We start from the raw sequence: 24,661 nt of genomic DNA on the forward strand, positions 1-24,661 counted from the left end.
GTTTTCTCCTCCCCGGATACGTCCAGATCTGTTGGGCAGTTCCAGCGAGTTTGTGTTTGTTCCTAATTTACAGCATCCGCAGTTCTTTTGGTTTTTATTTAGGGATTAATAGAGGTATAGTATCCATTTTAAATTTTCATGTGGTTTGGTAAGTATCTCTGAGCTGGACAGGACCGCCTCAACACTGAGTGCTACTTATTGCAGATTAAACAAGGATGGTGCTCAGGTCATTTTCGAGAAGCGCTTGCATCTTATGACTGAAAATATCTCATCTGCTATTGTAGCTGACAAAAGCTTGGCCATAATAAGAAACTGTTAGGGCCTTTGAGTACTAATGTGTGTGTTTCCCAAAACAAAGTGGAAAAGTATGTATTACTTTGGACCCTTAACTTGCCCGTGACCCGTCCCCATATCAGTTCTGTGGCCACTGGCCCATATTGTCTCCCAGACAAACAATGATTTGATTTTAAAAACCTCATTTTTGGTTTCACAGTGTTCTCTTTGCAGCCTTGCCTCTCCTTGTCTCTGTAATTTCCTGTAGCTCCACGACATTCTGAGAAACTGCAGTCATCTAACCTCCTTGAGTATCCCTCGTTTTAATGATCCATCAATAATTGTGATGCCTCAAGTTGCCTAGGCGCCAAGCTTTACTTCTTCACGGTACCTCTTAAAACCAATATCTTCAATCAGGCTTTTGGTCATCCAGCCAGATAGTTCCTTAAATGGCTCAGTGTTATACATTATTTTATAATGCTCCTTCAAAATGCCTTGGGAAATCTCATTATATTAAACTCACTATATAAATATAAACTGTTATATAATTTAAGTTAGGATTAAGAATTGGTTTTAATTTAAATTTACAATTCTATGCCTTTTCTTCCCCAAAGAACATATCATCGAATGTTCTTGAGGAATCAGCTGTATCAGATGATGTTCTTTCTCCTGATGAAGAAGGAATTTGTGCCGGGAAATATTTCACAGAAGCTGGTCTGGTGGGATTGCTTGAGCAAGCGGCATCCTCCTTTACAATGGTATACAATACATTTCATTGTCTTCCCTCTTGTTTTGTTTTAATTTGGGTCTCGTTCCTTTCCGCTCACTCTAATTATACATTTGGGAATCCCTGTCCTGTACCTGGAGTTATTTTCTTTAACATTTATTCCATATCTGCACACCACCTACCCACCACCCGCTTCCAGTCCAGATAGTACTGTTCAAGCTATAAAATCCTACCACAGTACCGTAATGTATTGGAGGAAAATCGCACAGTTACAATGTCAACGTCCTTTATGGTAGCATATCCTTATGTCATGATATGCTTGTGCTGTGGGAACAAGCTGTAATAACATAATGTGCATCAAACTGAACAGCAAATCTGCTGCATCGGTTTCTTAATGAGGAAAGAAATAATTATCTGGTGGTTGCTCAATGCCTAAGAATGAGCCATTGTGGTGCTGCCAATCTGCTCATCAGTTTTGAGCTGGTGGCGGTGTCTGGAGGTAGGAACCTTTCCATCTAGCTCTTCAGTTCTAATGTTGACAGTGTGGTTTTTTTACTCACCAGGCTGGGATGCATGAAGCTGTAAATGAAGTGTACAAGATCCTGATCCCAATCCACGAAGCCAACCGGGACAGTAAGAAACTGGCAACAATCCATGGAAGACTACAAGATGCTTTTAACAAAATTCCAAATCAGGTATTGCACGTTAACGCAATAGCTGTGTTTTGCTTAGGATTTTGTTCAGTAAATGCAACATGGGAAATACATAATTATAAATAAGCCTTTTGAAAACTTATACAATATTTGGTGGCAGTGGGTGTCCTTGTCCGTCACTCCAGCTAAAACCCTTCCTCATTAAGCACTCCTCCTCCCACACTTGATTTTGCAAATGGGGAGGGAGGATGGTCTGCACTCATAATTTGTCAGTGGAGTTGGCAGCATTGTAATCTGCCTGTTCTCTCACTGCAGCACTCTGGGAAGTATGTCACATCTGCCTTAGTTACCTTGCCAAATCCATCAAACTTTATCATGCAATGTATACAAAAATGCCCCCTAGCTCTTCAAGCGTTATCAGAGCAAATTTAACCCCTGAAGACATACAGAGATTCTAAGGCAGATGGTTGGTTTTAAGGAACGTATTATAAGAGAGGAGGTGGACATGATTAGGAGGGAATTCCAGACCTTGGTATCTCAGTAGCTGAAAGCACAGCTACCAATAACCAGAAGGAAATCAGTCAGAGCGGGGAATTGGAGAGCTGCAAAGAGTTCAGAGAACGTGGATGGTACAGAGGTAACGAGGAAGTGAGGACATGGAGGCATTTGAACAAAAGAGCATGACCTTAAAAATGAGGCATTGCTGAATGAGGATGTAATTTAGGTCATCACATTCAAAGATAATGGGTGAATGGGATTTGATGCAAATTAGGATATGGGCTGCAGGGTTTTGGATGAGCTCAGACTCCAAAGCTTTGCTGGTCCCAGTGGATAGGGTTGCTGCAGCTTTCAGCAGCACAAACCCACAGGCATGTACAGATGCTTGTGACAAAAAGTATTATCCCAGGTAGTCGGGGGTGGGGGGGTGGGGGGGGGTTTTAAAAAAAAACGAGGTTTAGAAAGCAGTGGTAGCATGCTTGCAGGACCTAGTCTGTGCCATGAGATGGCGATAGTGTACTACTTGGGGATTATTGATAAAACTGCTGGCTGCTGCACTCGTCAGGTGTGTGACCAGTCACCTCTGCAAGCAAAGAAATAACACACTGAAATTTGAACTGTATTTAAAATATTCTCAGTTCCAAAATCTTGATTGAGCTGTACCTGCCAATATCCTAATTGAAACCGACATGCAACTTGTTTGAGCTAAATGGCTAAAACTTTGGTTCAAGATGCCATGTACCGTCAGTTTACGGCTGATTGCAATCCAAGCTGTCAAATCTGGTGAGTGACCGTGACTTATGTTGGTTTAACAATGCAGGCAAATCCTGATACGTGGCCCTCTTGAAAGATAAACAGTGCTATGGGTATGCAGTCTGTCATGGATCGTAAATCTTACTTGCCACGATTACTTAAAAGTACAGGACATAGATAATTGACTGTTATCCGAGGAAGGTCACAAAAATTCCAGATTGCTCAGTATTTGATATCCAGCCATTCTTCAAACAGTATAGGGGTGTTACTGGAATAACACAGAACATCTTTAACAAAAGTCAAAATGCAAATGAAAACACACGTTTTAATCTGCTGAGAATTATCCCAAAAATTCTAAGTAATTCATAGAAAAAATGATCCTGAATGATAAGTTTCGTTCTTGAGATTAATTTTCATTCTCCGATTTAAAGTTCATCCTCTTTCCCAACCAGCCCTAGTGTTGGAATTAACCCCACCAGCCAAGGTGTTCATCCTAATTCAATGCTTGGCACATCGCTCGGAAAACTTCTGTGGCTGTCTGCTGCTTTTAGAATTTTGTCACCAGTAGTGTGGGTTCCTCTTGTCCCAGTCCACTGCTAAAGAGACGGAATTTTGAAACCCCTGTTGTTTTGGTTACCCTTTTCAGCATTCCTTGTCCTGGTTGTAATCAGTGAACACAGTTTTGATGATCACTGCTGAGTCCATTTGTCCTTCTGCTGGTGTTGACACACTCTACACTGACACCCACCCCCTCCTGGTGGCCTTGAAATTACTACCTGGTGCCAATGTCTCATTTCCTCCCACCTTGAAGGCATGCGTGTCCAAAGCTGTAAAGGTACAACAACAGAATGATTTGGAGTTTTGAGCTCTGGAAAGGAAAATCTTACATTCTTCATAATGACTCTAACTGTAGGCTGTGTGATGAGATGTGAGAATTTTGTGACTTAACTTGATTATTGGAGGCAGTGTCTTGGTAGGATTCCTACAATGGAATGAAAACATCAAGCTTAAAATGACAAATGTACAGTTGCTCTTTGCCAACGTGCTGTTTGATAAATGTGATCCTGAGCAATTTATTTCCCCTCCTCCCCCTTTCTTTGTCAGTGGCTACTGCATTCCTTTGGCTTTGACATTGGCCCTAGTATACCTTTTACTGTGGCACTGGCTGATCCATGCCCTTTATTGTGACCTTGACTGTGTACATTTTGCATTGACAGCAACTGGGCTGTCTTGTTCCAGTAGCAAATATATGCCCCTGGCTATGACATTGAGTAATGTAAATCCGTCGTTGTGATATTAACGAATACAAAATCCTCGCTGTGACACAATGAAATCGACCCCTTTCTGTGACATTAATTGATATAGTCCCCTCGCTATCGCATTGATATAAATCCCTTACCCTTACATGACACTGAGTGATGTACACCCCTCACTCTGCTGGTTTATACAGCCATGTTTGACATTTGCTGCAGTGTTGCCTGATTTGTGCACTTTAGAGCTGTCATTGCCAGAACACTCTGATAAACCATCCTTTTGATCATAGGTTTTAAATGGCTCTGAAATGCAACATAATAATGAGTGTAGTCTTTACCTCAGAATTGTGTGTTAACTCCTGGATCTGTTTGAGTATTAATTGATCAGTGAATTTTGTCTCTCTCGCTTTATTTCTCCCCTTCCCCCTCTCTGTCCATGTGCAGAGTTCTGGCTGGGAGGTAGGCTGCATGCACTCCGTGCGGATTGAATTGTTTGTATGATGATGGTGCTTTTGCATGTCGTGGCTGTGTCATGTGAGGAGACAACGCACACTCCAACTGGAAAATATCTCCTGTTCTAACTAACTGGGTGCAGGCTTTGGAAGTTGCTTCAGGCAGCCATTGGATTGTCTAGGGTCGGGAGGGAGGAAGGAATGACACTTACCCATTTCTGTTGGTTTTATTTTTATACCGTTTCCAATGATTTCTTCCTGTCTTTGTTTCCTTCACATTACACCATTTCCTTCTTGAGGTCAGTAGGCAAGCTGCTCTTAGCTTGTCCCACTTGATGTTTTAAAGTGTGTTTCTAATTTTTCCACCCTCGTGCTGACTCACTGTTTAGTTTCTATTGCCACATGCTTTGAGGTTCAGCCTTGATGTTGTCTAGACAGCGAGTGTCACCAGACAACTGCAGGCTGTAAAAAGCCAGCCTGATGCTGTTCTCACTCCTCCACATGCGTATAGGTTAGAGGGCAGGAACCAAACTCTCAGGAAATTTTCTCCATTCTCAGGACACAGGAATATAGATCCCCAATGTAGATTAATAAATTTAGCACAGATTAGGATTCTAATCAGTTAACTTCTGGGCTATATATCTGAGCCACTTTATAATTATGGGGAATAGGTCTTGGTCAATACCAAGTTTTCTAATTTATGATTGGGAGACACATGATTCAATGTCAAAGGAAAAGCTGGAAGACTGCCCAGGGTTCTGAGTCCTGAACCCTTGCCCTGAGATATTTGCACTTGCCCTTCACCTGAAGCGTGAGTTTCGCCTGCTTTTGTAGGAGTTAAGACTATCTGTGTTTTGAGAATGAGAAAAGGTGTCCCTCTGTGAACACTGCTGACTTGGGAACAATATTGTTGGTATATTGGAGGCATTTCTCTGTCAGTCTCTCAGACTAAGGAAGAAAGCTAAGATGCTGAGCCCTTAGTATTGAAAACGATGGTGAGTTCCACACCTGTGGAGGGATCACCAGGTCTTTAAATTGTCAAATTAAATTTCTCAGATGGGAAATGAGCTCCCCTTCAGGATTTCTAGGGAGTGCCTCCGTGTTCTTCAGTGAACTGATAAATCCAGAGGGCTGCCTGAAGAGAGCTTAAAGTTAATATCCCATTGCCTGACAGTTCCATAGTCACCCTGTATTGCTCACTGACTGACGTTTCCCAGCGTGATCACGTCATTTGTAACACTGACCTTCAAGTCATGTTATAACCAAATAATTTCCATCACACACATCTTGTGGCTCACACAGCTGTTTCTGCTTGTGTTTGCAGCATACCTGATAACACATCTGCTGGCTTCCTCCCACCAACTCCACGGGAGTGGGAAAGGGTAGTCAATGTGTGGGTTGCTCTTTTCCTGTGTTTTTGAAAACCTGCATAGAAACACAAGACAAAATTTAAATTTGGCTCATTCCCCAAAAAGAAATGTGAATGTGGTTGAGGTGGAGTAGGTGGAAATTAAAATTTTGATTGATTTTAAAACACAAAGTAACATTCTGGTGGATCCGAACCAAACACTAGGTGTGCTGGAAAAGGTTGCTGCTTGATTGTGGCTGTGTTGGATTCTGGGCAGATGAGCCATTAGCCCTTGGGCCATAAAACACTGTAACTTGTGTTAAGATGCAGGAAGCAGTGGTTTATTGAGGAAAGCCAGCAGGTTTTATGTCAGTGTGGAGATGAAGACTCTAAAGCATTAGGCAGGATGCCTGATGCTTTAATGAAGTCACTGTCCCCTGTACTTTGTAAAGGCTGCTGTAAAATGGTTTCTTATTACAACATAGCTCCTGTTAAGACTGTGTGCGCCATGTAGTCAGGGATGTGCTCCTGCTGAATGGTTTTTCTGTTAATTTTGAGTTTTTTTTTTGTGTGTGTGTGTATATATCATTTAAGTTAATAGACATGTTTCAAATGCATTAGTTCTGGGTACTATAATTTCACTGCACTGCAGAAGGATGTGAACTATTTTGTCAGCAATAAGCCCTTGCCTCTGGTAAGTTACTCCTTTGTATGTCAGAACATTATATGGAGGGGCTGATGATGAAAGCTTCATAAGTGACCAAGGTGGAGTTTTAAGTTGAGAAACTTACTGCAGCATTGGGCTCACCTGATAGAATGGAACTTGTTCATTCTAATCTTGGGGCTCTAGTTCATGGTTATCTTAAACTGAGTTGATTCAGACCCTGTGAGAGAGATGCCTCTGCTTTATAGCGATACATGGCCCAGTTACATGTTCAATTGAGATTTAACCAAAAGCATTGACCGTAACGTGTGACAACTCTTCAGCCAAAATTGTGCCTTCTACCTGTTATCAGGTTGGAGGTAGTTGGGGGAAGGTGTGTTGTGGTTTCCCTGTGACAAACCCTGAGGTGAACTGCTGCTGCCAGTCAGGAAACACAGTCCAAACTTAGAATGATATCCCTCTGAAGGGCAAGGTGTGCCTATTCACTCTTCTCAAACTGCACAGAACGATGACCATTTACTGATCGGTAGGGGTCATCTGATCATCCGGCGGCTGGTAAATTACATATCTTTTAGGATAGAGGGAGGGAAATGAAACTTCATGAGGTAGGAATTGATTTTGTTCACACACTGTCCATCTTGGCAGCAGCGCTCACACCTTGGTGTCAAGAGTGGACACCTGTACATATGATTGGTGTACAGTCTATCCATTGATGATTCTTTCTGTGTGCTCTCTCCTTTATTCCACTTGCTGCTGGTCATTACTGTCTCCTCACTCCATCCTGTGGTAAGTTGTTTTAATTTTTTTACAGACTTACAGTAATTATATTATTTGTACTGAAGATCACTTAAAATGAATGAATAATTTACTCAAATGTTTCTGGTGTTCAATCAGTCATTTCTTCAATCAACTCCTATTCTTGGGTATTATTTCAACTATCAAAATTTCTCTAAGTATCTGCTAACTGAGTGAAAGTCTGTACAAGTGACTTATCAATTTGGCAAGGGTGAGCACTGCAATGTGTTAAAACCTGGCCTTTCGGTCCTAGCTGCCAGGCTGACATATTGATCAGCTCTTCACTCAACAGCAAGTTGGCCCTGTGCTGTCAAATAAGTCTGCAGCAGTGTCTGGACCTGAGTGGGTGTCACTGAGGTGTCCAAGCCTGTTGATTGGTGCAGGAGCCTGTTGAAGAGATCTGGAAATAAAGCATAGGTGAAGTCAACAATATCAGCGGTGTGGTGATACAGTCAAGTCTCAATCTTCAGGGAGTGTAAAAGAACATTCTTTTACGCAGTGGTTCACATTTAGTCAATCAGAACTAAGTATCATTACCAACCACAGACATCCTAACCTTAACAAGAACAAAATTTGACCAAACATTTCGGGAGTACTGCAGAAATACAGAAGGTCCCAATCACTGCAATCAACCAACTTTCCAACCTTTATTTTGAATCCCCTGCAACCATGATCTTTTGTCTCCCTATATCATGATTAAATGTCTTCCCCACCCATCATTACTGACTGCTGGGGAATATCTCCAAGATTTCTTAGCCATAGTTTCCTGATGCTACAAGGCATTCCGAACCAAAACCCAGGCTGTCAAGACTGACAGCTGGTTGTCAGATGGGAGACTGCCCAAACTTATTTAATTGAGGCCTGGCAGTTAAAATTATCCAGGTCCCCACTTCCCAACCTTGCTGGGCTTTTCAGATGCTAACAGGCTGCCCACACCCTCCTGGCCTCTCTATTAAAATGATTTTCATTCTGGCCTCTCCCTTTTGCTTTCTACTCAGTTACTGGATTTATCTTCATCCCTCAGAGGGTTGTAGAAATTAAAATCATTTCATGCATTTTCTCGATCTGCTTTGGCATCATCAGGTTGTGTGTTGATATTCTTGATTAATAGCCTGGGGTGCTAGCTCAGCTTTGACCACTTTGGCAGTTGTAACCATTTATGTCAGAAATTATTTTCTGGAAAGTGAATGGAGAGAGAAATGAATGATCCAGTTGAAGCCTACAGAGTGATTGAAATGTGTTTAGTCAATCTCGGTCTGGCTACATCTTAAATTCTGCACAATTTAGAGGGGCTAACAGGGGAACTTGCAAAATGTAATACTAAAGTAGTACAGCCCTTCTAAGGGAGCCTTAGTTGTCATTGAAATATTTAAAAGCATTAGTGAGACAAGAAATTAATCTAAGTTGAGGGCGTGTTAACAAGCAGAGAGAAAGCAACGTTGGTCTTCAAGCCATATTTGCTGGCCAGCCAAACTAAACCTTTAACAATGAGCTACAGTCTTTAGCCCTTACCAGATTGCCTTGATAAAAATAATACTGGCCAAATAATGAGATTTAAGCGATAGAGTGTGAGTGGAGGTTTGAACATGTCACTGCTTTGCTTTGTTTGTTTACACACTCCAATCTCCACTTTACATAGGGCTCGAAGAGGATGTTTGGGACTTACTTTCGAGTTGGTTTCTATGGTTGTAAGTTTGGAGATTTGGATGAACAGGAGTTTGTTTACAAGGAGCCTTCAATCACTAAGCTAGCAGAGATTTCATATCGGCTTGAGGTAAGCAAGTTTGACAAAAATCAGTTTCAAGAAAAGAAAGCTTTACAGAGTTTTTCACAACCTCAAATCATTCCAAAGCGTTTTATAGCCAGTGAAGTACTTTTATAGCGGAGTCAGTTATTGTGGGATACACAGGAAGCAGGAATGTGATAAGGACAACATATTCTGTTTCATGATTTTGCATGAGGGATAAGTATTGACCAAGGTACCAGGGATGACTTCCATGCTCCTCTTCGTAATAGTGTGGTGGGATATTTTACATTCACCTCAAAAAACACACTCAGTTTAACTTACTACCCTAGAAATAACTCACCTGTAGTGTAGCATTCCTCGGCATGGATCTGGAGCATTGGCTGAGATTTGTTTACCCCTGTAGTGTGAGACTTGAACGCATGACCCTTTGATTCTGTGAGAGACTCATTGGAAATGTGGTTGACACCTAATTCTGACAGAAATGAGACTGTGGGATTTAACCGTTAAAGTACCACTTTCAGTGAACATTGTGTGTATACTGGGCATGACCTATCAGGATTGTGACCTACCATTCATGCTGGAAGGTCCAGAATAGATAATCACTGAGAAGATGAAACAGCATCATTGTTATATAGAAATATAGTCTGATGCTGTGAATAGCAAAGTAATGACCTGATAACACCACCACTAGGTGGCTTAATAATGTGTACTTATGAGTCCTGAAGTTTAATGGGGTTTCTGTACATGCTGTCATTAAATCAGTGTGTTCTGCATTGTGGCAGGAATTTTACCGTGACCAATTTGGTGAAGAGGCTGCTGAGATTATTAAAGATTCCAATCCGGTTGACAAAGCTAAACTGGATCCTAATAAGGTAACAGCAATCTCAACACCACATTATATGGGGATGAAAATTACTCACCATCACAGCCTGCCTAGCTGATTTACAAGCTGTGCACTCATTCCAGTCTGCAGTGCACAGCATTTGAGTAGCCATTGCATGCTTTTACTTTGCAGGTCAAAGTGAGGAGCTTAGATGTGACCTCGGGTGTTCCATGTGGTATATACCTCAGATAAATTCAGCATAAAGATCTCTCTGTTCTGATACACCAGTGTGCCTTTTTTCCAAACATTAACAACTTCCTGTCCTGCACTAATCTAAAGCTTCTAATGCCTGAAACACTTTTGGTGTCTTTGCATAAAGGTGTTTATTTAGTACATAAAAAAGTAACAAATAGGAGGAGTCTTATGCAGTGGATCTTTGTTCATTAGGATCTACATTGAGATTACTCAAGGTTAGATCACTTTAGATACTTACAAACAGTTAACAGAAGAGGCTTGAGTCATATTGGTCATATTGTAGTCCATGGCCCAAAGGTGAAATGCTAACATACTCCAGCAGCTCTTTGGCATTGGTAAATTCTTTATGTAGCCATTTTGAGGAGCCAGTTCTTTCCTTGACCTGCAGTTCTGCATTTGTACTGTTATGGCTAGAAATTTAGCAATGGAACACACAGAAGGAAGTGAATTAGTAAAAGATGAACAAAGAATGACAGTGATATTTAAACCTTTTGGTTGAATGTCACAAACTGTTGAAGAGCAGACAAATCCTAAATCATTTAAAACTTAATAAAAGGGAAATATTAGAGGTTAGTTAAACTAAAGAAGCACAATATGCCACACCTTGATGGGGTAAAGCCTAAAGGAAATTGAGGAAGAAATGGCAGAGAATGTAAAAACTTTATTTCAGTCTTCAATTGGGGGTGAATATGTTATGTAGGTCAAGAGAGTGGTCATTTTTGCAAAAGGGAGACAACTGTTCTAAGTAATTACAATACACTTAACATCTGTGCTAAGGCAAATGTAAATATCTTTAATTAGAAATTAAATTACTGAATATCTAGATGAAGAGATGATGTTTGGAAACAACCCACACGTTGTAGGAAGGGAGATTGTGTTTGGCATGTCTGCTAGTTCTTCAGACTGTAGCAGATGTGTTGGGTGATGTTTTAAACGTGTTTGACAAGGTATGTAACATGAAACTATTGGAATTGATTAAGGGGTCTTTAAGATTAGAGCAATGTTAACAAACTACATTTTGACCATCAAAGACTAAAAATTTAAAATTAAGAGCAGTTTCTGGTTGGAAGTGGTTCGTAGTGTCCAAAAGCATTCTGTTTTGGGACTATTTGTAATTATTCTGTACATCAGTGACTTGCATTGGCTATAGGGCAAGAGGGACAAAACTCCATTCAGAAACAGAATTAATCATTGACGTCCAAAGCAAGCTGCTATATTGAGATAGCGGAATGGTCAAAATGCTTCAGGTGGCATGGTACTTAAATATTTGGGAGAAGAAAAGTAAGCACATTGAATGGGAAATGGGCTTGTCATGTGGAAGAACAGAGGGATTTAGTTTCAAACTCACAAGATTAAAGATAATACCTCAAGCGACATTGAAGGCACAGCAGTATATTTCAAAGTAAGGATGCTTACTGTCTTAGAGGTGGATTTGCAACCAGTTCTGCTCCCATTTATCCGATGCCCCTGCCCTTCTAGAGGGTGATGAAAGATATTGTCTGAGGCGCGTTGGTGAATTTCTTCGGTGCATCTTGTAGAGGTGCATGCTGCTGCTACTAAATATTAGTTTGGAGGGAGTTGGTGTTTGTGCAAATGGTGTCATTCAAGTGGCTGCTTTGTGCTGAATAGTGTCAAGCTTTTCGAGTGTTGTTGGAGCTGCACTCAGCAAGGCAAGTGGGAGTATTTCATCACAATCCTGTCTTGTGCTTTGTAGATGGTAGATAGGCTTTGGGGAATCCAGAGGTGCATTAATCACTGTAGGGTTCCTAGCCTCTGAGGAAGATGGTTAGATTCTCTTTTGTTGGAATGGTCATTGCCTGCCACTTTTGAAGCACAAATATTTCTTGCCACTCGTACATGGAGCTCTTCAGTATCTGAGAAGTCCTGAATGGTGCTAAATGTTGTGCCATCATCAGCAACCATACCCAGTTCTGACCTTATGCTGGAGGGAAGGCCATTGATGAAGCAATTAAAAATGGTTGGGCCTAGGAACACTACCCTGAGGAACTCCTGTAGGACTGACCTGGAGCTGAGATGACTGACCTCCAACAACCACGTCATCTTCCTTTCTGCCAAGTATGACTCCAACTAGCAGAGTGTTTTTGTCTAAAATCCCATTGACTCTAATTTTGCTACAGTTCTTTGATACCACACTCTGTCAAATGCACCTTGATGTCATTGGAAGTCACACCTGTGGAATCAGCTCTCTTATCTATGACTAAACCAAAGATATAATGAGGTCCGGAGCTGAGCAGCCTTGGCAGAATCCAAACACTGTGTCGGTAAGCAGGTTAATGCTGCGCAAGTGCTGCTTAATAGCACAGTTGATGACAAGTTTCATTACTTTATTGATGATTGAAAGTAGACTGATGGGCTGGCAATTGGCTGAGTGCAATCCATCGTGCTTGTTTATGTACAGGACATACCTAGCCAATTTTCTACATTGTCATCTGGATGTTGATGTTGCAGCTGTACTGGAACAGCTTGATTAGGGGTACGGCACATTCTGGAGCATCTGCCTTCAAGTGCTGTTGAAAAAATGTTGTCAGGATCCAGTGCCTCCTACCGTTTCTTGCTATCTTTTAGTGCAAATCGAATTGGCTGAAGACTGACATCTGTGATGCTGGGGACCTCTGAAGGAGACTGAGGACTTCTGGCTGAAGATTTTTGCATACACTTCTCCTTTATCATGTGCTGGGCTCTCTCATTGTTGAGGATGAGGATATTTGTGGAGCTTCTTCCCCCAGTGAGATGTTTAAATGGACACCACCATTTATGACTGGAAATGGCAGCGCTGCAGAGCGTAGATCTGATCCATTGGTTGTGGCATGCTTATTCCTCTCTATCACTTGCTGCTTACACTATTTGCCAAACAAGTCATCCTGTTTTGTATCTTAAAAGGATACCGCCTGGTATGAAAAAATATAAGCATTCAAACATAAAGTGCTGATGATAAAGTAAGCATTAAAATATTGAGCCAATTTTCTCTATAACAGGAATTGTTTCAGGAGCATTTGATAGAGGTGTTCAAAATTAATGATGGGAGAGGTCAAGGTAGATGGGCAATTTATCATGTCTAGTCATTAAGGGGTTTACAAAAAGGAGAAATGGGCACAACATTAAATGAAAGAGATTTAGAACAGAAAGCAGGAAAAAGATTTACAAATACTTTTTTGTGGACCAAAGTTAGTGATTGAGCAGAAACTGGATACTGAGGTCATGGGAAAAGAATAGGCACATTTTATTAGGATACAACTTTCTAGAGGATTGACGTCAGTATGTTTATATTTGTATTTTCTGTGTCATTTTTGGATCCTTTCTGTCTGACTTCTAATCTACTGAAGTTGAAAGCATTCTGAAGAGCATTTGTGTTTTTCAGGCATACATACAGATCACATACGTTGAGCCTTTCTTCGACACCTATGAGATGAAGGACCGAATCACTTACTTTGACAAGAATTATAACCTGCGCTGCTTCATGTACTGCACACCCTTTACATTAGATGGTCGTGCTCATGGGGACCTGCATGAGCAGTATAAACGGAAGACTATCCTCACAACCTCGCATGCCTTCCCCTACATCAAAACCAGGATCAATGTCATCCATAAGGAAGAGGTAGGGACCCTATGACAGGATTCCATTGAATCAAATGCCCTTTGATCAATAAGGATAGTGTGGGGTTGTGTGTAGAGCAGAGGTGGTTTGTTCTCATCAAGATGAGAGGTTTCTGAGAGTGTTTACCCTATCTTTTAACCAGTTATAGTTTTAAATCCTCCCTGTATGTTATCTGCACAAAATGTTCATTGTCACTGTGTTGTGTGTGTTTGCTGTGCTATCTCCATGTTTGAGTGAATGTGTTAGATTAGAAACAGTTTTGCAGCCTGATACTGAGGTGTAAAGCAATCACTATGCCATCTGTTCTTCGTCTGAATAAGATCATATCTCCATCCAGTGTCTTCAAGTTGGATTTCAGCCCTGTGTCCTGGAGCTGAAAGTTTAACAACAATGTCCTGCATTCTGTGATTTCTTTTCATATCTATAATATATTGTGTGTCTGTGTCTGTGTGTGTGAGAGAGAAATAGTCACTTAAAACATCAGGCCTGTAAATGACAAATTAGGTTTTGAAAGAAAGAATTTGCACTTATATAGCAGCTTTCACAATTGCTGGATATCTCAGAGCATTTAACAGCTAATGAAATATTTTTGAAGTGTGGTCACGTTTTGTTTATTCACTTGTGTGATGTGGGTGTCGCTGGCTAGGCCACCATTTATTGCCTATCCCTAGTTGCCTTTGAGAAGGTGGTGGTGAGCTGCTTTCTTGAACTGCTGCAGTCCATGTGCTATAGGTACACCCACAATGACATTAGGGAGGAAATTTCAGGATTTTGACCCAGCGACAGTGAAGGAAGGATATATATTTCCAAGTCAGGATGATGAGTGGTTTGGAAGGGGTGCTTATCTGCTTCCATTGTCCTTCTAAATGGAAGATAGTACACATTGTTGCTACTGAGTGTCAGTGATGGAGTGACTTAATGTTTTGGTGGATGCTAATCAAGGGGGCTGCTCTGTCCTGAATTGTGTCAAGCTTTTTAAGTGTTATTGGAGCTGCACCCATCTAGGCACTTGCACGCCTATGTTCCGCGAGCTATATAATGTGTATAATAATAGATGTATATATTTACATGTGTGTGTAAAAAATGTGTAATTTATTAAAACAACTATTGTTGTAGGGAACACGGCAACACAGCAGACTCCCACAACCAGCAATGTAATAGTGACCAGATAATCTCGTCCGGTGAAATTGGCTGAGGGATAGATATTGGCCAGAGCACTGGGAAAACTCCCTAGGTCTTCTTTGACATAGTGACATATCAGTTTATACATCCACCTGAACGGGCAGATCCTTCCTTCTTCCCTCCGACATCTCATCCGGAACAAAACACTTCTGACAATGCTGCACTGGAGTGTCAATCCTAATTTTTGTGTTCACGCCCTGGAATGGGATTTGAACTCAGAAACCTGTGATTCTGAGGCCAGAGTGCTACCCATGGCTGACAGCCAAGCGGACAACGTCACTGAATGTACAATCTAGATGATAAAGCTGTGTAGCTAGAACATTTCTGTTGACTGATATTCCACTTGAATGTATTAGTAGGAAGTTTCTCGACCCTGTTTTACCTTTCATCAGCAATTGCTTAAGAGAGTTTGGGTCCTGATTGATGGACCGACCCCAAGATAGTGCAGCTCCATAGCTGGCCCTTCACCACTGTGTGACTGGCTGACCCTGCAACTTTGATCATCCTTGTCACAGGTTGGCAACATGACCCTCAGTGCTGTGATTGCTGGAGGTCCTGACTGTCACCATTTCTCATGAATGTTATCGCTGCTACTACATCCATCACCTCCAGGTTCTGTAAGGAATTAAAATTGTTGGTCCAGGCAAATAATTCACTGTGGTGAAGCAATGAGCTCAAAATGAGGAAGATTGGAGTAATAAGGAAAGTCAGGGTACTTTGGTGAAATGACCTTCCTTAACCATATCTGTCATAAGAAATAGGAACAAGAGAACACCATTCGGCCCCTCGAGTTGATGTTATCGTGTGATAAAGAATGTTCAGGAGCACAGTGGATCTCTTAGGGAAGTCAGTGACATAGAGAATGCAACAAACAATTAAGTATGGTTCTGGAGACAATACTGTTTGCACTCTTATATTTATAAATCCTGTGTTCCCATTTTCAGACTATATTAATCCCAATTGAAGTCGCGATTGAAGACATGCAAAAGAAGACCCAAGAGTTGGCTTTTGCCACACACCAGGATCCAGCAGATGCCAAAATGTTGCAGATGGTATTGCAGGGAAGCGTAGGAACCACAGTCAACCAGGTACAGTTCCTTCATGCACTCTATAGCCGGATAAGTCCCAATGTATACAGCCCATTGGGCTTTTAAGAGTCAACCACATTGCTGTGGGTTTGGAGTCACATGTAGGTGATACTGAGTAAGGATGGCAGTTTCCTTCCCTAAAGGACATTTGAGAACCAGATGGAATTTTACAATAATTGATATTGGTTACATGATTTTTAGGCTATCTTTTAATTTCAGATGTTTATTGAATTAAAATTTCACCATCTACCATGGGTGATTCAAACCCATGTCCCCAGAGTATTAACCTGAGGTTCTGGATTACTAGTCCTGTCCATCTTACTACTATGCCAACACACAGTGCAAACACAAATATGGGCCGATGATAGGTATATTGAGTTAGCTCACAGCTCAGCCATGCTCATGTTGAATGGGTCTCCAGTTCAAAGGGCTAAGTCGTCTCCTGCTGTTCCCATGTTCACAATCAAAATTCTCCAAACAGTCATTACCTGGTTTGTTAAATGAAGAATAGCCACATGGATTAGCAGCATGGTGTACAGCTGCTATCTGAGCTTCCATATTCCAGAGTCAGTGTATTTACAAAAAAAGGTGCGAAGGGACCAAGTTATAGTTTGCATAAACTACTTCCTATGTACTCTTACTTCCATTGTTTTTCTTTTCCAAGTCTTTTAACCTTCACCTCTAGACTGTAATATTATGTCAAGTAGCATATGGTTAAAAATGATGGCAGTTTCTAGGTTTGTGAAGTTTCTAACAGATGGCCCATTGAAATAATCCTGGTTTCTCTCTGGAATTTTCTTAGGGGCCTTTGGAAGTGGCCCAGGTTTTCCTAGCAGACATTCCAGATGATCCCAAGCTCTTCCGACATCACAACAAGCTACGCCTCTGCTTCAAAGACTTCATGAAGCGGTATGTCAGTATCTTTGTGTCTCCAATGTACCAGTCAACAGAGTCACTCTGCATTACAGCTCCCAGCTTCCCTCGATTTCACAAACAGTAGTCGCATTCTGACTGACCCCTTTTAAAACTTCCTTTTAAACACCCTACCAACATACATCATCCTTTTGTTGAGACGGGGGTGGTGAACCAGTTCTTCATTCAATGCTAGTTGCAGGCCAGCATCAGTCGGGTGAATGTAGATTAAAGGAGAATAGTGGCTGCTAATTAAGAACTGGCTGGTCTCCCTCACTATAAGGCAGTGTCTGACCTCCACTCTTCACCGAAATGTGGACCAGATCAAGAGTGCGCAAAATTCACAGTATCTCCTGGTAACATGGCAGGTTTTGTAATGTACAATGACACTTGCAAAGCTGTTCTGTGCAATGATAAATTTCATGTGATACACCTATGAAGCAAGTCTTTTATCTGCAGCTGTGAAGACGCTTTACGCAAGAACAAGACTCTGATTGGGGCAGACCAGAAGGAGTACCACCGAGAGTTGGAACGGAACTATCACCGACTGAAGGAGTCTCTACAGCCAATGATTAACAGGAAAATTCCCCAGTTATACAAGTCTCTCATACCCAGCACAAGCCACCGGTAAGGGATTCTCCTACAGGTCTGAGATTGAGAATGTTGCACTCACTTGGCTGAAATTGTGTTCCACTTTGGAGACTTGGGTTTATTCAACTTGCCATGCTTTACCTTCTCTTCTGGCTCTCCCTGTCAACTCCATATATTTAATTTTGCTTTTAAAAGAAAATCATTCTTCCATCTCCTTTTGCTTAGTCTCTTCTTCTGTTGACTTTCTGTCTCGCTGTCTTTCCCAACTCTTTACACCCATTTGTACTGCCTGCCCCTGTCACTCATTCAACCCTTCTACCTTTCCCATGTTCTGCTTCCACTTGGTTCTCAGCCCCAGGGATTAATTTTTTTTTTTTGTCTTTTCCCTTCCTTCCTGTCTGACCCTCTCATCACCCAGCCATCAGTTTCGCTACACTGCAGTGGTTGTCTGTAACACCCTCCTCTAAACTTAGTACTTTTCTTCCAGGAATTCTTTCAGCAGATCGAGTCTGCGTAAAGTGGAAATTTGAAGACCCTGTGGATGCTTTTATTCTTTTCTTTTCTCGTGCATGAAGGACTTGGTATGAAGGAGGATCATGTAGAAGGGACGACACCCAGTACTCAGCATCTATTTTCTTTAAAGCCTTCTCTTCAGGTCTCATACAACAGAAGGCAGGTGACTACAAAATCCAAGCCAAGTGTGACTGAAGCTTTGCTTTCACAGTCCAGTCACAGGAAACCATTTTCCAAATAAGAATTGTAGCTCTGAGACAGCCTGGTGGCTAGATCTGTATGAGCTGATTTTATGTTGCTCGTGGCATCATTTCATTCATTGCCAAGAGTGAGTTAACTTGTGAAAATGCAGACATTTGAAGAAAAAGACTTGTCTGCGTCCATTGGAGATGCTGCAGTGATGAGACAAAGGGTTGTCTTTGCTTGATATGTTGTTCTTTCCATGTCCTGTACACCTGTGCCCTATGCAGTATTACATGGGCCATTCTGTATCAGTAACAACTGGGAAAAGTTGGATATGCGCCACGTTGTGGAGTGGGCACTGATCTTTCTTTTGTGAGAGTTTTTTTTTGACACAAAAGTGTCTGGAGATACAAAAAGGCAGCATTTGGCACTGCCTTAAGTTGGCATTGTATAACAGAACATGTATTGGGTCAATCTTGATTAAGTATACCACTAACTTGGAAAGCAGACTTATACCACTGTGATGCCTACCAATCACCACCATTGGTCAATTAGTAGCTGTTTTGTAATGTCATTACTATTTCCATTATGCAAATATTTTATGTATGTACCTTCTCGGAACCACTAATTAGTCAGTTGGTGGTTTCAGGCACTGATTCCTTTCCAGTAGATGTAGGCTGTAGACCTGGAATAAGACTTTGAAATAACCTGCCCTGATTGTGCAACTCCATTTTGTTTCCTGTTGCCGAGTTTTGTGGTGTTTCATGCACTCCGATTGTGCATTGTTAACCTTGTTAGTCAATAAGGTGGAGGAACTGCCTGTTGTAGCACCTGAAGAGGCTAATGACATCCCAGCACATCCACTCAGACCTTTTCCTGCAAACCCCAGCTGACAAATGAACTGGGCTAACAAGGAATTTTGGAGATGTGCCTGAGATGAAAGGTTTTTGTTTGGACACAGCTGGTAGACCGGGTTACTAAACAGTACCCTCATCTGTGTGCAAGTCCAAGTGATGATAGGGGTAGAGTACCGCATCCTAAAGTGGGAGAGAATGTATAGACCTGTAGTGGATGATGTTGGCCTCTGCTTTAGGAAATCCTTGCTTCCTTGTTTAAAAGAAAAAGTCACTCCAGAATAGAGGAGACCTTTGTGCACTGTTAGTGATTGGTCAAATTTTACAGATCATGTAAAGTTAATGCTGTTTACAGTGTTATGAAAATGTATCTGTCAAAAAAAGCGGTCTTACTGCAATCAATGTTTAATCCTCATGTCCGTATTCAGGGGCTGAACTAACACTATAAAGACCCAAAACGTTCTATATTTTAAGAATGCCAGAGAGTTAATGCTATGCTTGCAGTAACATAGCATCATATCTTCATATCTGTACAGAAACATCCCTAACTCAATACAAATGTGTAGATGTGCACCACATCACTTCAGTCCCCCACATTCGTTACCGTTTTTTCAGAATGAAACCTTCTGAGTTGAGCATTCTCTCACCCTTTCTCTCATTGTTATTGGTCTTATATTATGTGTATCTGTATTTCTGTTAATGCTTGCCTTTAATTTAAAAGAGACCAAATTAATTTTCCACTCTATACTCTGATTATCTTGACTTCATTATAAATAGTGACAGGTCCAAGGCACATGAATCCCCTGGTATCTAATGTGTGATTTTTTTTACACCTGGCTCCTCCCATCAACCCAAACCAGCATTTGGTTCATGGCAGGGGCAACTTCCTTTACATCTCCTTTCAATGTTTGAAGAAGACCAAGGAGAGAATTCTGGATAAAGCCACCATATTCCCATACAATCCGAGTGCCTTTATCCTTGGAGACAGTCCGTTCTGGCTGTCATGGTTAAAACCTGATCCTGCTGTCTCATCTGGAACAAGCTGATTGTAATCTTTACTCAGATCTGTTTCCGTATTTTTTATGATTTATTCTTATTTATTCAGAATTATTTAAAATAAGATTTAATGGGATTTTTACACAGAGCATGTTTATTAAAAATTGTTGAGGTCTGACGCACTTTGTCTATAAAATCCAGTAACCAGGGCTTTTATTAGACATTTACTTAGCTAGGGCTGGTTTGTCCCACTTTTCCCTCCACTTGCAAAGAGAGGAGGGAGCTATATTTCTAGTCTAGATATGTCTACTAGATGCTCACGTTTACAAACTTTATAGGTTTGTGCTCCCGATTCCTTTTATATTAGACTCCTTGCACCGAGGTGCAAGCTGTTTGCATATAAGCAGCCAAACTGAAAGGAAATTGACTGAGCGATTAGTAGAAGGGAGGGGTATAGATGCCGGCAGCCCTCAGGCAATCACCAGGATTGTCGCTATCCTTTTCTAAGTTGCTACAGCTGGTGTTGGTGCACCTCTGAGTCATCGTTGTGGATTCAGCTTTTGTCCTGTCCTACCAGTCCCACGCACTTACACAAAACATGCAGGGACCAGGGCTGGAAACCGCCTGCTGACCTCCTGCTCAGGGGCCTGTGGGGTTGACCTACCATCAACCTGACTGATTCAGCCTGTAAACTAGGTTTAACAAAGGAGCCATTAGAAACAAGATGGATTGGGACCAAATTTGGGAACAGCATAAGAGGGCAGTAATGAACTGGGCAGGGAAAAAGAATTTCATTGCCAAATACCACTATAGCAGCAGGAAGGAGAATGTGGAATGTGCACTTTTTCAAGGCGGTGACATCTTGAGTGAGAATGCACTGTTTCCCTTCACTGGTCAGAGGCTGGAAGAGGTTATAAGGGAACCTTGAGAATCATATAGAATTTTGCCAATCTCTTATTGTGGCAGGAATTATACCACAAGTCTGACTGCATTGCTATGATTTCTCATAAGGTGACATTCCTGTAGTGCAGCTGGTGCAGAGACACTAAGGCAATATTAGTTATATGTATTTTTGATTGTTTATATTAGAATGCTATATATTGCAATCCATAATATATCTGAGTTACAGGGACCAGTAATAAATATGGGAAAGTTGTCACTAAACCCATTGTTGCCTGATGTAGATATAAAAATTGCACATGTTAAAAATCCAAAATAAGAAAATTCTGGTGTAATACAGTCAGTCAATTAATGTGAGTAAGGTGTACTAAGAGGATGTCTTTCACATTAGACTGTCCACAAGCACTACCAGACAACTCTGGGCACTGAGTGCAAGATAGAGTTATTTCCTGTTCTGGAACTAGCTAACCTGTTTATGTATTTCCAGCAATTTCTTGTTTGTATTTTCTTATAGCTAGACCACATTCATATGCATTCAGTGCAGTGTGTTCTGAATTTAAACAAGCTTTTGTTAGCTATATTCTTATCTAGTAATTGGGAAGAAGAAACCATCTCCCTCCATTAAGAAGACAACAAAACTATTTCATTGGAGTCAGGCCTCACTATTAGTGCTGTTTTGTGTGTGTGTGTGTGTGTAAGTAAAATATATATATTTTATATAATATAAATATATATTATATATATATAAAAAATTGAGTGTAAGTTGTTTGTAGATTGTAGGTTCTGGTTATCCAATTATATGGATAAAATTCTGTCAGTGACTGAGATTCTTGAACCGCCTCTTGTTAAGTGGAACAGTGCCACAGGACATCTTCCAAAGCACTGGTTGCTGGGAGTTTTCAAGTCCCATAGTGTTGCCTGCCCGTCTTCAACCTGTTTTTCTCAGGTTGCTGTGTTAGCTCAATGTTTTTTTTTTCTAGAGTACCTTTGCACTTTTATTTTGCGAGGGGAGGGTTGAGTTTAGGAAACGGTTGAGCTTGTCTTTGAGATGGATTTTTCTTTTGAACTTGTAATAATCTGTGTAAATCAATAAAGAATCTCTGCTTTGATGTGTGTGCATTTTTTCTTTGTTTTTCCCATGCTTCCCTGCCTTTAATTAAATCCAGTCATTCTTGGCCTGAAAGAGGGGACAGTTGAGCTACAGAATGAAGGGATAACACTAACAATACTTTGTCACTCATCCCTGGAAAAATCACTGTTAAGATGAGGCTACAGTTCAATTCACTGAGACTGTTTAATGTCACCTTTTTATTGATGAAAGCATCAAACGTGGGGTTATCATGTTCCTGTTTCAAACATGTTGTGCAGAAATTACTATTTTTGATCAATGTCATCTTCCTCACACCACCACCCCACCCCCCCTCCTGTTTCAGTTGATTTTTGAGAGTTTTTGCTACACATAGTTCGTTGGGTGCGAAAATGCATTAAGAGTTTGTTCCAACGGACCATTGCAAGAGAACACGTCAGGTTGCGTCTCTCCAATGGAACAATCACTGTGTTACCGCAACATTGCAGCTGAGAGTGGTGATAGATAAGGCTGGGGTTTGATTGCACTGCCTGACTCTGCATTCCAGCTTCAAGTTGCACTGCATCACCACATTTCACAAAAGTAGCATTGCACACCGTGACATTGCAGTTCACTGTTGCTCCGTTTACCTTTCTGCATGTACCAGGTGTATGTTAAAGTCTTTCCAAAGAATATTGTTCTCATTGACTTCAAACAGCACAGAAATTTGAGACACAAGGTGGTTCAAGTGATTCTTGAACATTTTTGTCCAAGGGCACTGCACTCTGCAGACCACCCAAAAATCCTAGCTTCTCCACATTCACTTCCAACTGCATTTAGAAATTAGTACTAATGGAAACATCTGGAGACAGTAAATATTGTGTTGCTTCTTCACTATAAGAACATAAGAACTAGGAGCAGGAGTAGGCCATCTGGCCCCTCCAGCCTGCCCCACCATTTAATAAGATCATGGCTGATCTTTTTGAGACTCAATTCCACTTAACCGCCCACTCACCATAACCCTTAATTCCTTTACTGTTCAAAAATTTATCTAGCCTTGCCTTAAAAACATTCAGCGAGGTAGCTTCAACCGCTTCACTGGGCAGGGAATTCCACAGATTCACAACCCTTTGGGTGAAGAAGTTCCTCCTGACCTCAGTCCTACATCTGCTTCCCTTTATTTTGAGGCGATGCCCTCTTGTCCTAGTTTCACCTGCTAGCGAAAATAACCTCCCTGCCTGCACTTTATCTATTCCCTTCATTTTCTTATATGTTTCTATAAGATCTCCCCTCATTCTTCTGAATTCCAATGAGTATAATCCCAGTCTACTCAGTCTCCCCTCATAATCCAACGCTCTTAACTCTGGAATCAACCAAGTGAATCTCCTCTGCACCCCCTCTAGTGCTAGTATATCTCTTCTCAAGTAAGGAGACCAAAACTGCACACAGTACTCCAGGTGTGCCCTCACCAGGACCCTGTACAGCTGCAGCATAGCCTCCCTGTTTTTAAACTCCATCCCTGGAGCAATGGCAGACAAAATTCCATTTGCCTTTTTAATCACCTGCTGCACCTGCAATCCCACCTTCAGTGATTCATGCATAAGGACACCCAAGTCCCTCTGCACAGCAGCGTGCTACAATTTTTTACCATTTAAAACATAGTCGATTTTGCTGTTATTCCTACCAAACTGGATGACCTCACACTTATCAACATTGTACTCCATTGTTCACTATGTATAAATTTGATTTTTTTTAAAATTAGGTAAAATAATCATCCCAGAAACACATAATAACATTTTTATACTGTCAATATTAATACTACAAAAGAGCACTTTTCTCAAAAGTGTGCTAATATGTTGTACAATTATAAATAGGGGAAGTAGTGGTATAGTGGTATTAGAAATCCAGAACCCTAGGCTAATGTGGTGTCTCTCAGAAATAGGGATGGGTAATAAATGCAGGCCTAGCCAGTGATGCTCACATACCACAAGCAAATTTAAAATGAAGAGAAGTTGCTTGCATCAACATTAAACTAAATTAACAGTGACCTAGATTTGCTTATAAAACGACATAATTGTTGCTCGGGTGAATTGTGAGTGAAAACGTTTCCTGCATCTCCTCTACAGATCTTGTGTCAGATATTTCAAATGTATGATCTCTTGATTAACAACCAATTCATCAGATTGTTGAAGTTACAGATCAGCCATTTCAATGAACATGTTCACTGCAGCTCCAGGTCCCTTCCTATGTATTTTTTGTCAATTTGTGAGATGTGAGTGGTGATGGTGAGGCAGTGTTTATTTTCCCTCCTATAGAACCTGAGGAAGGTATGATGCTTTTTCTCACACAGCAGTATAGCCATCATGCTTGTGTTGAATGGGAAGTTCCTGGGTATTGAACCAGGAATGATAGAGAAACGCACAATGTATGAGCTGCAGGTGATGGTCCTTCCAGATATTTTTATTCTTTGCCCTCCTTAGCAGTTGAGATGATAGGACTTGACTGTGCCTCCAAAGCAA

At 41.1% G+C, this 24,661-nt stretch overlaps 1 protein-coding gene across 11 annotated transcripts in view; it reads left to right on the forward strand.

The window, feature by feature from the left end:
- LOC109928451 (dedicator of cytokinesis protein 7-like) overlaps positions 1–22,185 on the forward strand; it is a 151,758-nt gene extending 129,573 nt beyond the window's left edge. For 7 of the 11 annotated variants that reach the window (XM_048617946.1, XM_048617947.1, XM_048617955.1 and 4 more), the window contains 10 exons: positions 888–1,031; positions 1,564–1,695; positions 4,602–4,616; positions 9,065–9,190; positions 9,946–10,035; positions 13,621–13,857; positions 15,984–16,127; positions 16,930–17,036; positions 17,499–17,666; positions 18,118–22,185. In XM_048617946.1, the coding sequence (XP_048473903.1) occupies positions 888–1,031; positions 1,564–1,695; positions 4,602–4,616; positions 9,065–9,190; positions 9,946–10,035; positions 13,621–13,857; positions 15,984–16,127; positions 16,930–17,036; positions 17,499–17,666; positions 18,118–18,160 (1,206 nt within the window). In that variant the 3' untranslated portion in view covers positions 18,161–22,185. Of the gene's footprint in view, positions 1–887; positions 1,032–1,563; positions 1,696–4,601; positions 4,617–9,055; positions 9,191–9,945; positions 10,036–13,620; positions 13,858–15,983; positions 16,128–16,929; positions 17,037–17,498; positions 17,667–18,117 lie in introns of all 11 variants that reach the window. The other 4 variants (XM_048617948.1, XM_020528389.2, XM_048617956.1 and 1 more) reach the window with 2 other exon arrangements.
- Positions 22,186–24,661: the final 2,476 nt, after the last annotated feature.

Source organism: Rhincodon typus, chromosome 38, assembly GCF_021869965.1.
Source record: "Rhincodon typus isolate 14 chromosome 38, sRhiTyp1.1, whole genome shotgun sequence".
NCBI lineage: Eukaryota > Metazoa > Chordata > Chondrichthyes > Orectolobiformes > Rhincodontidae > Rhincodon > Rhincodon typus.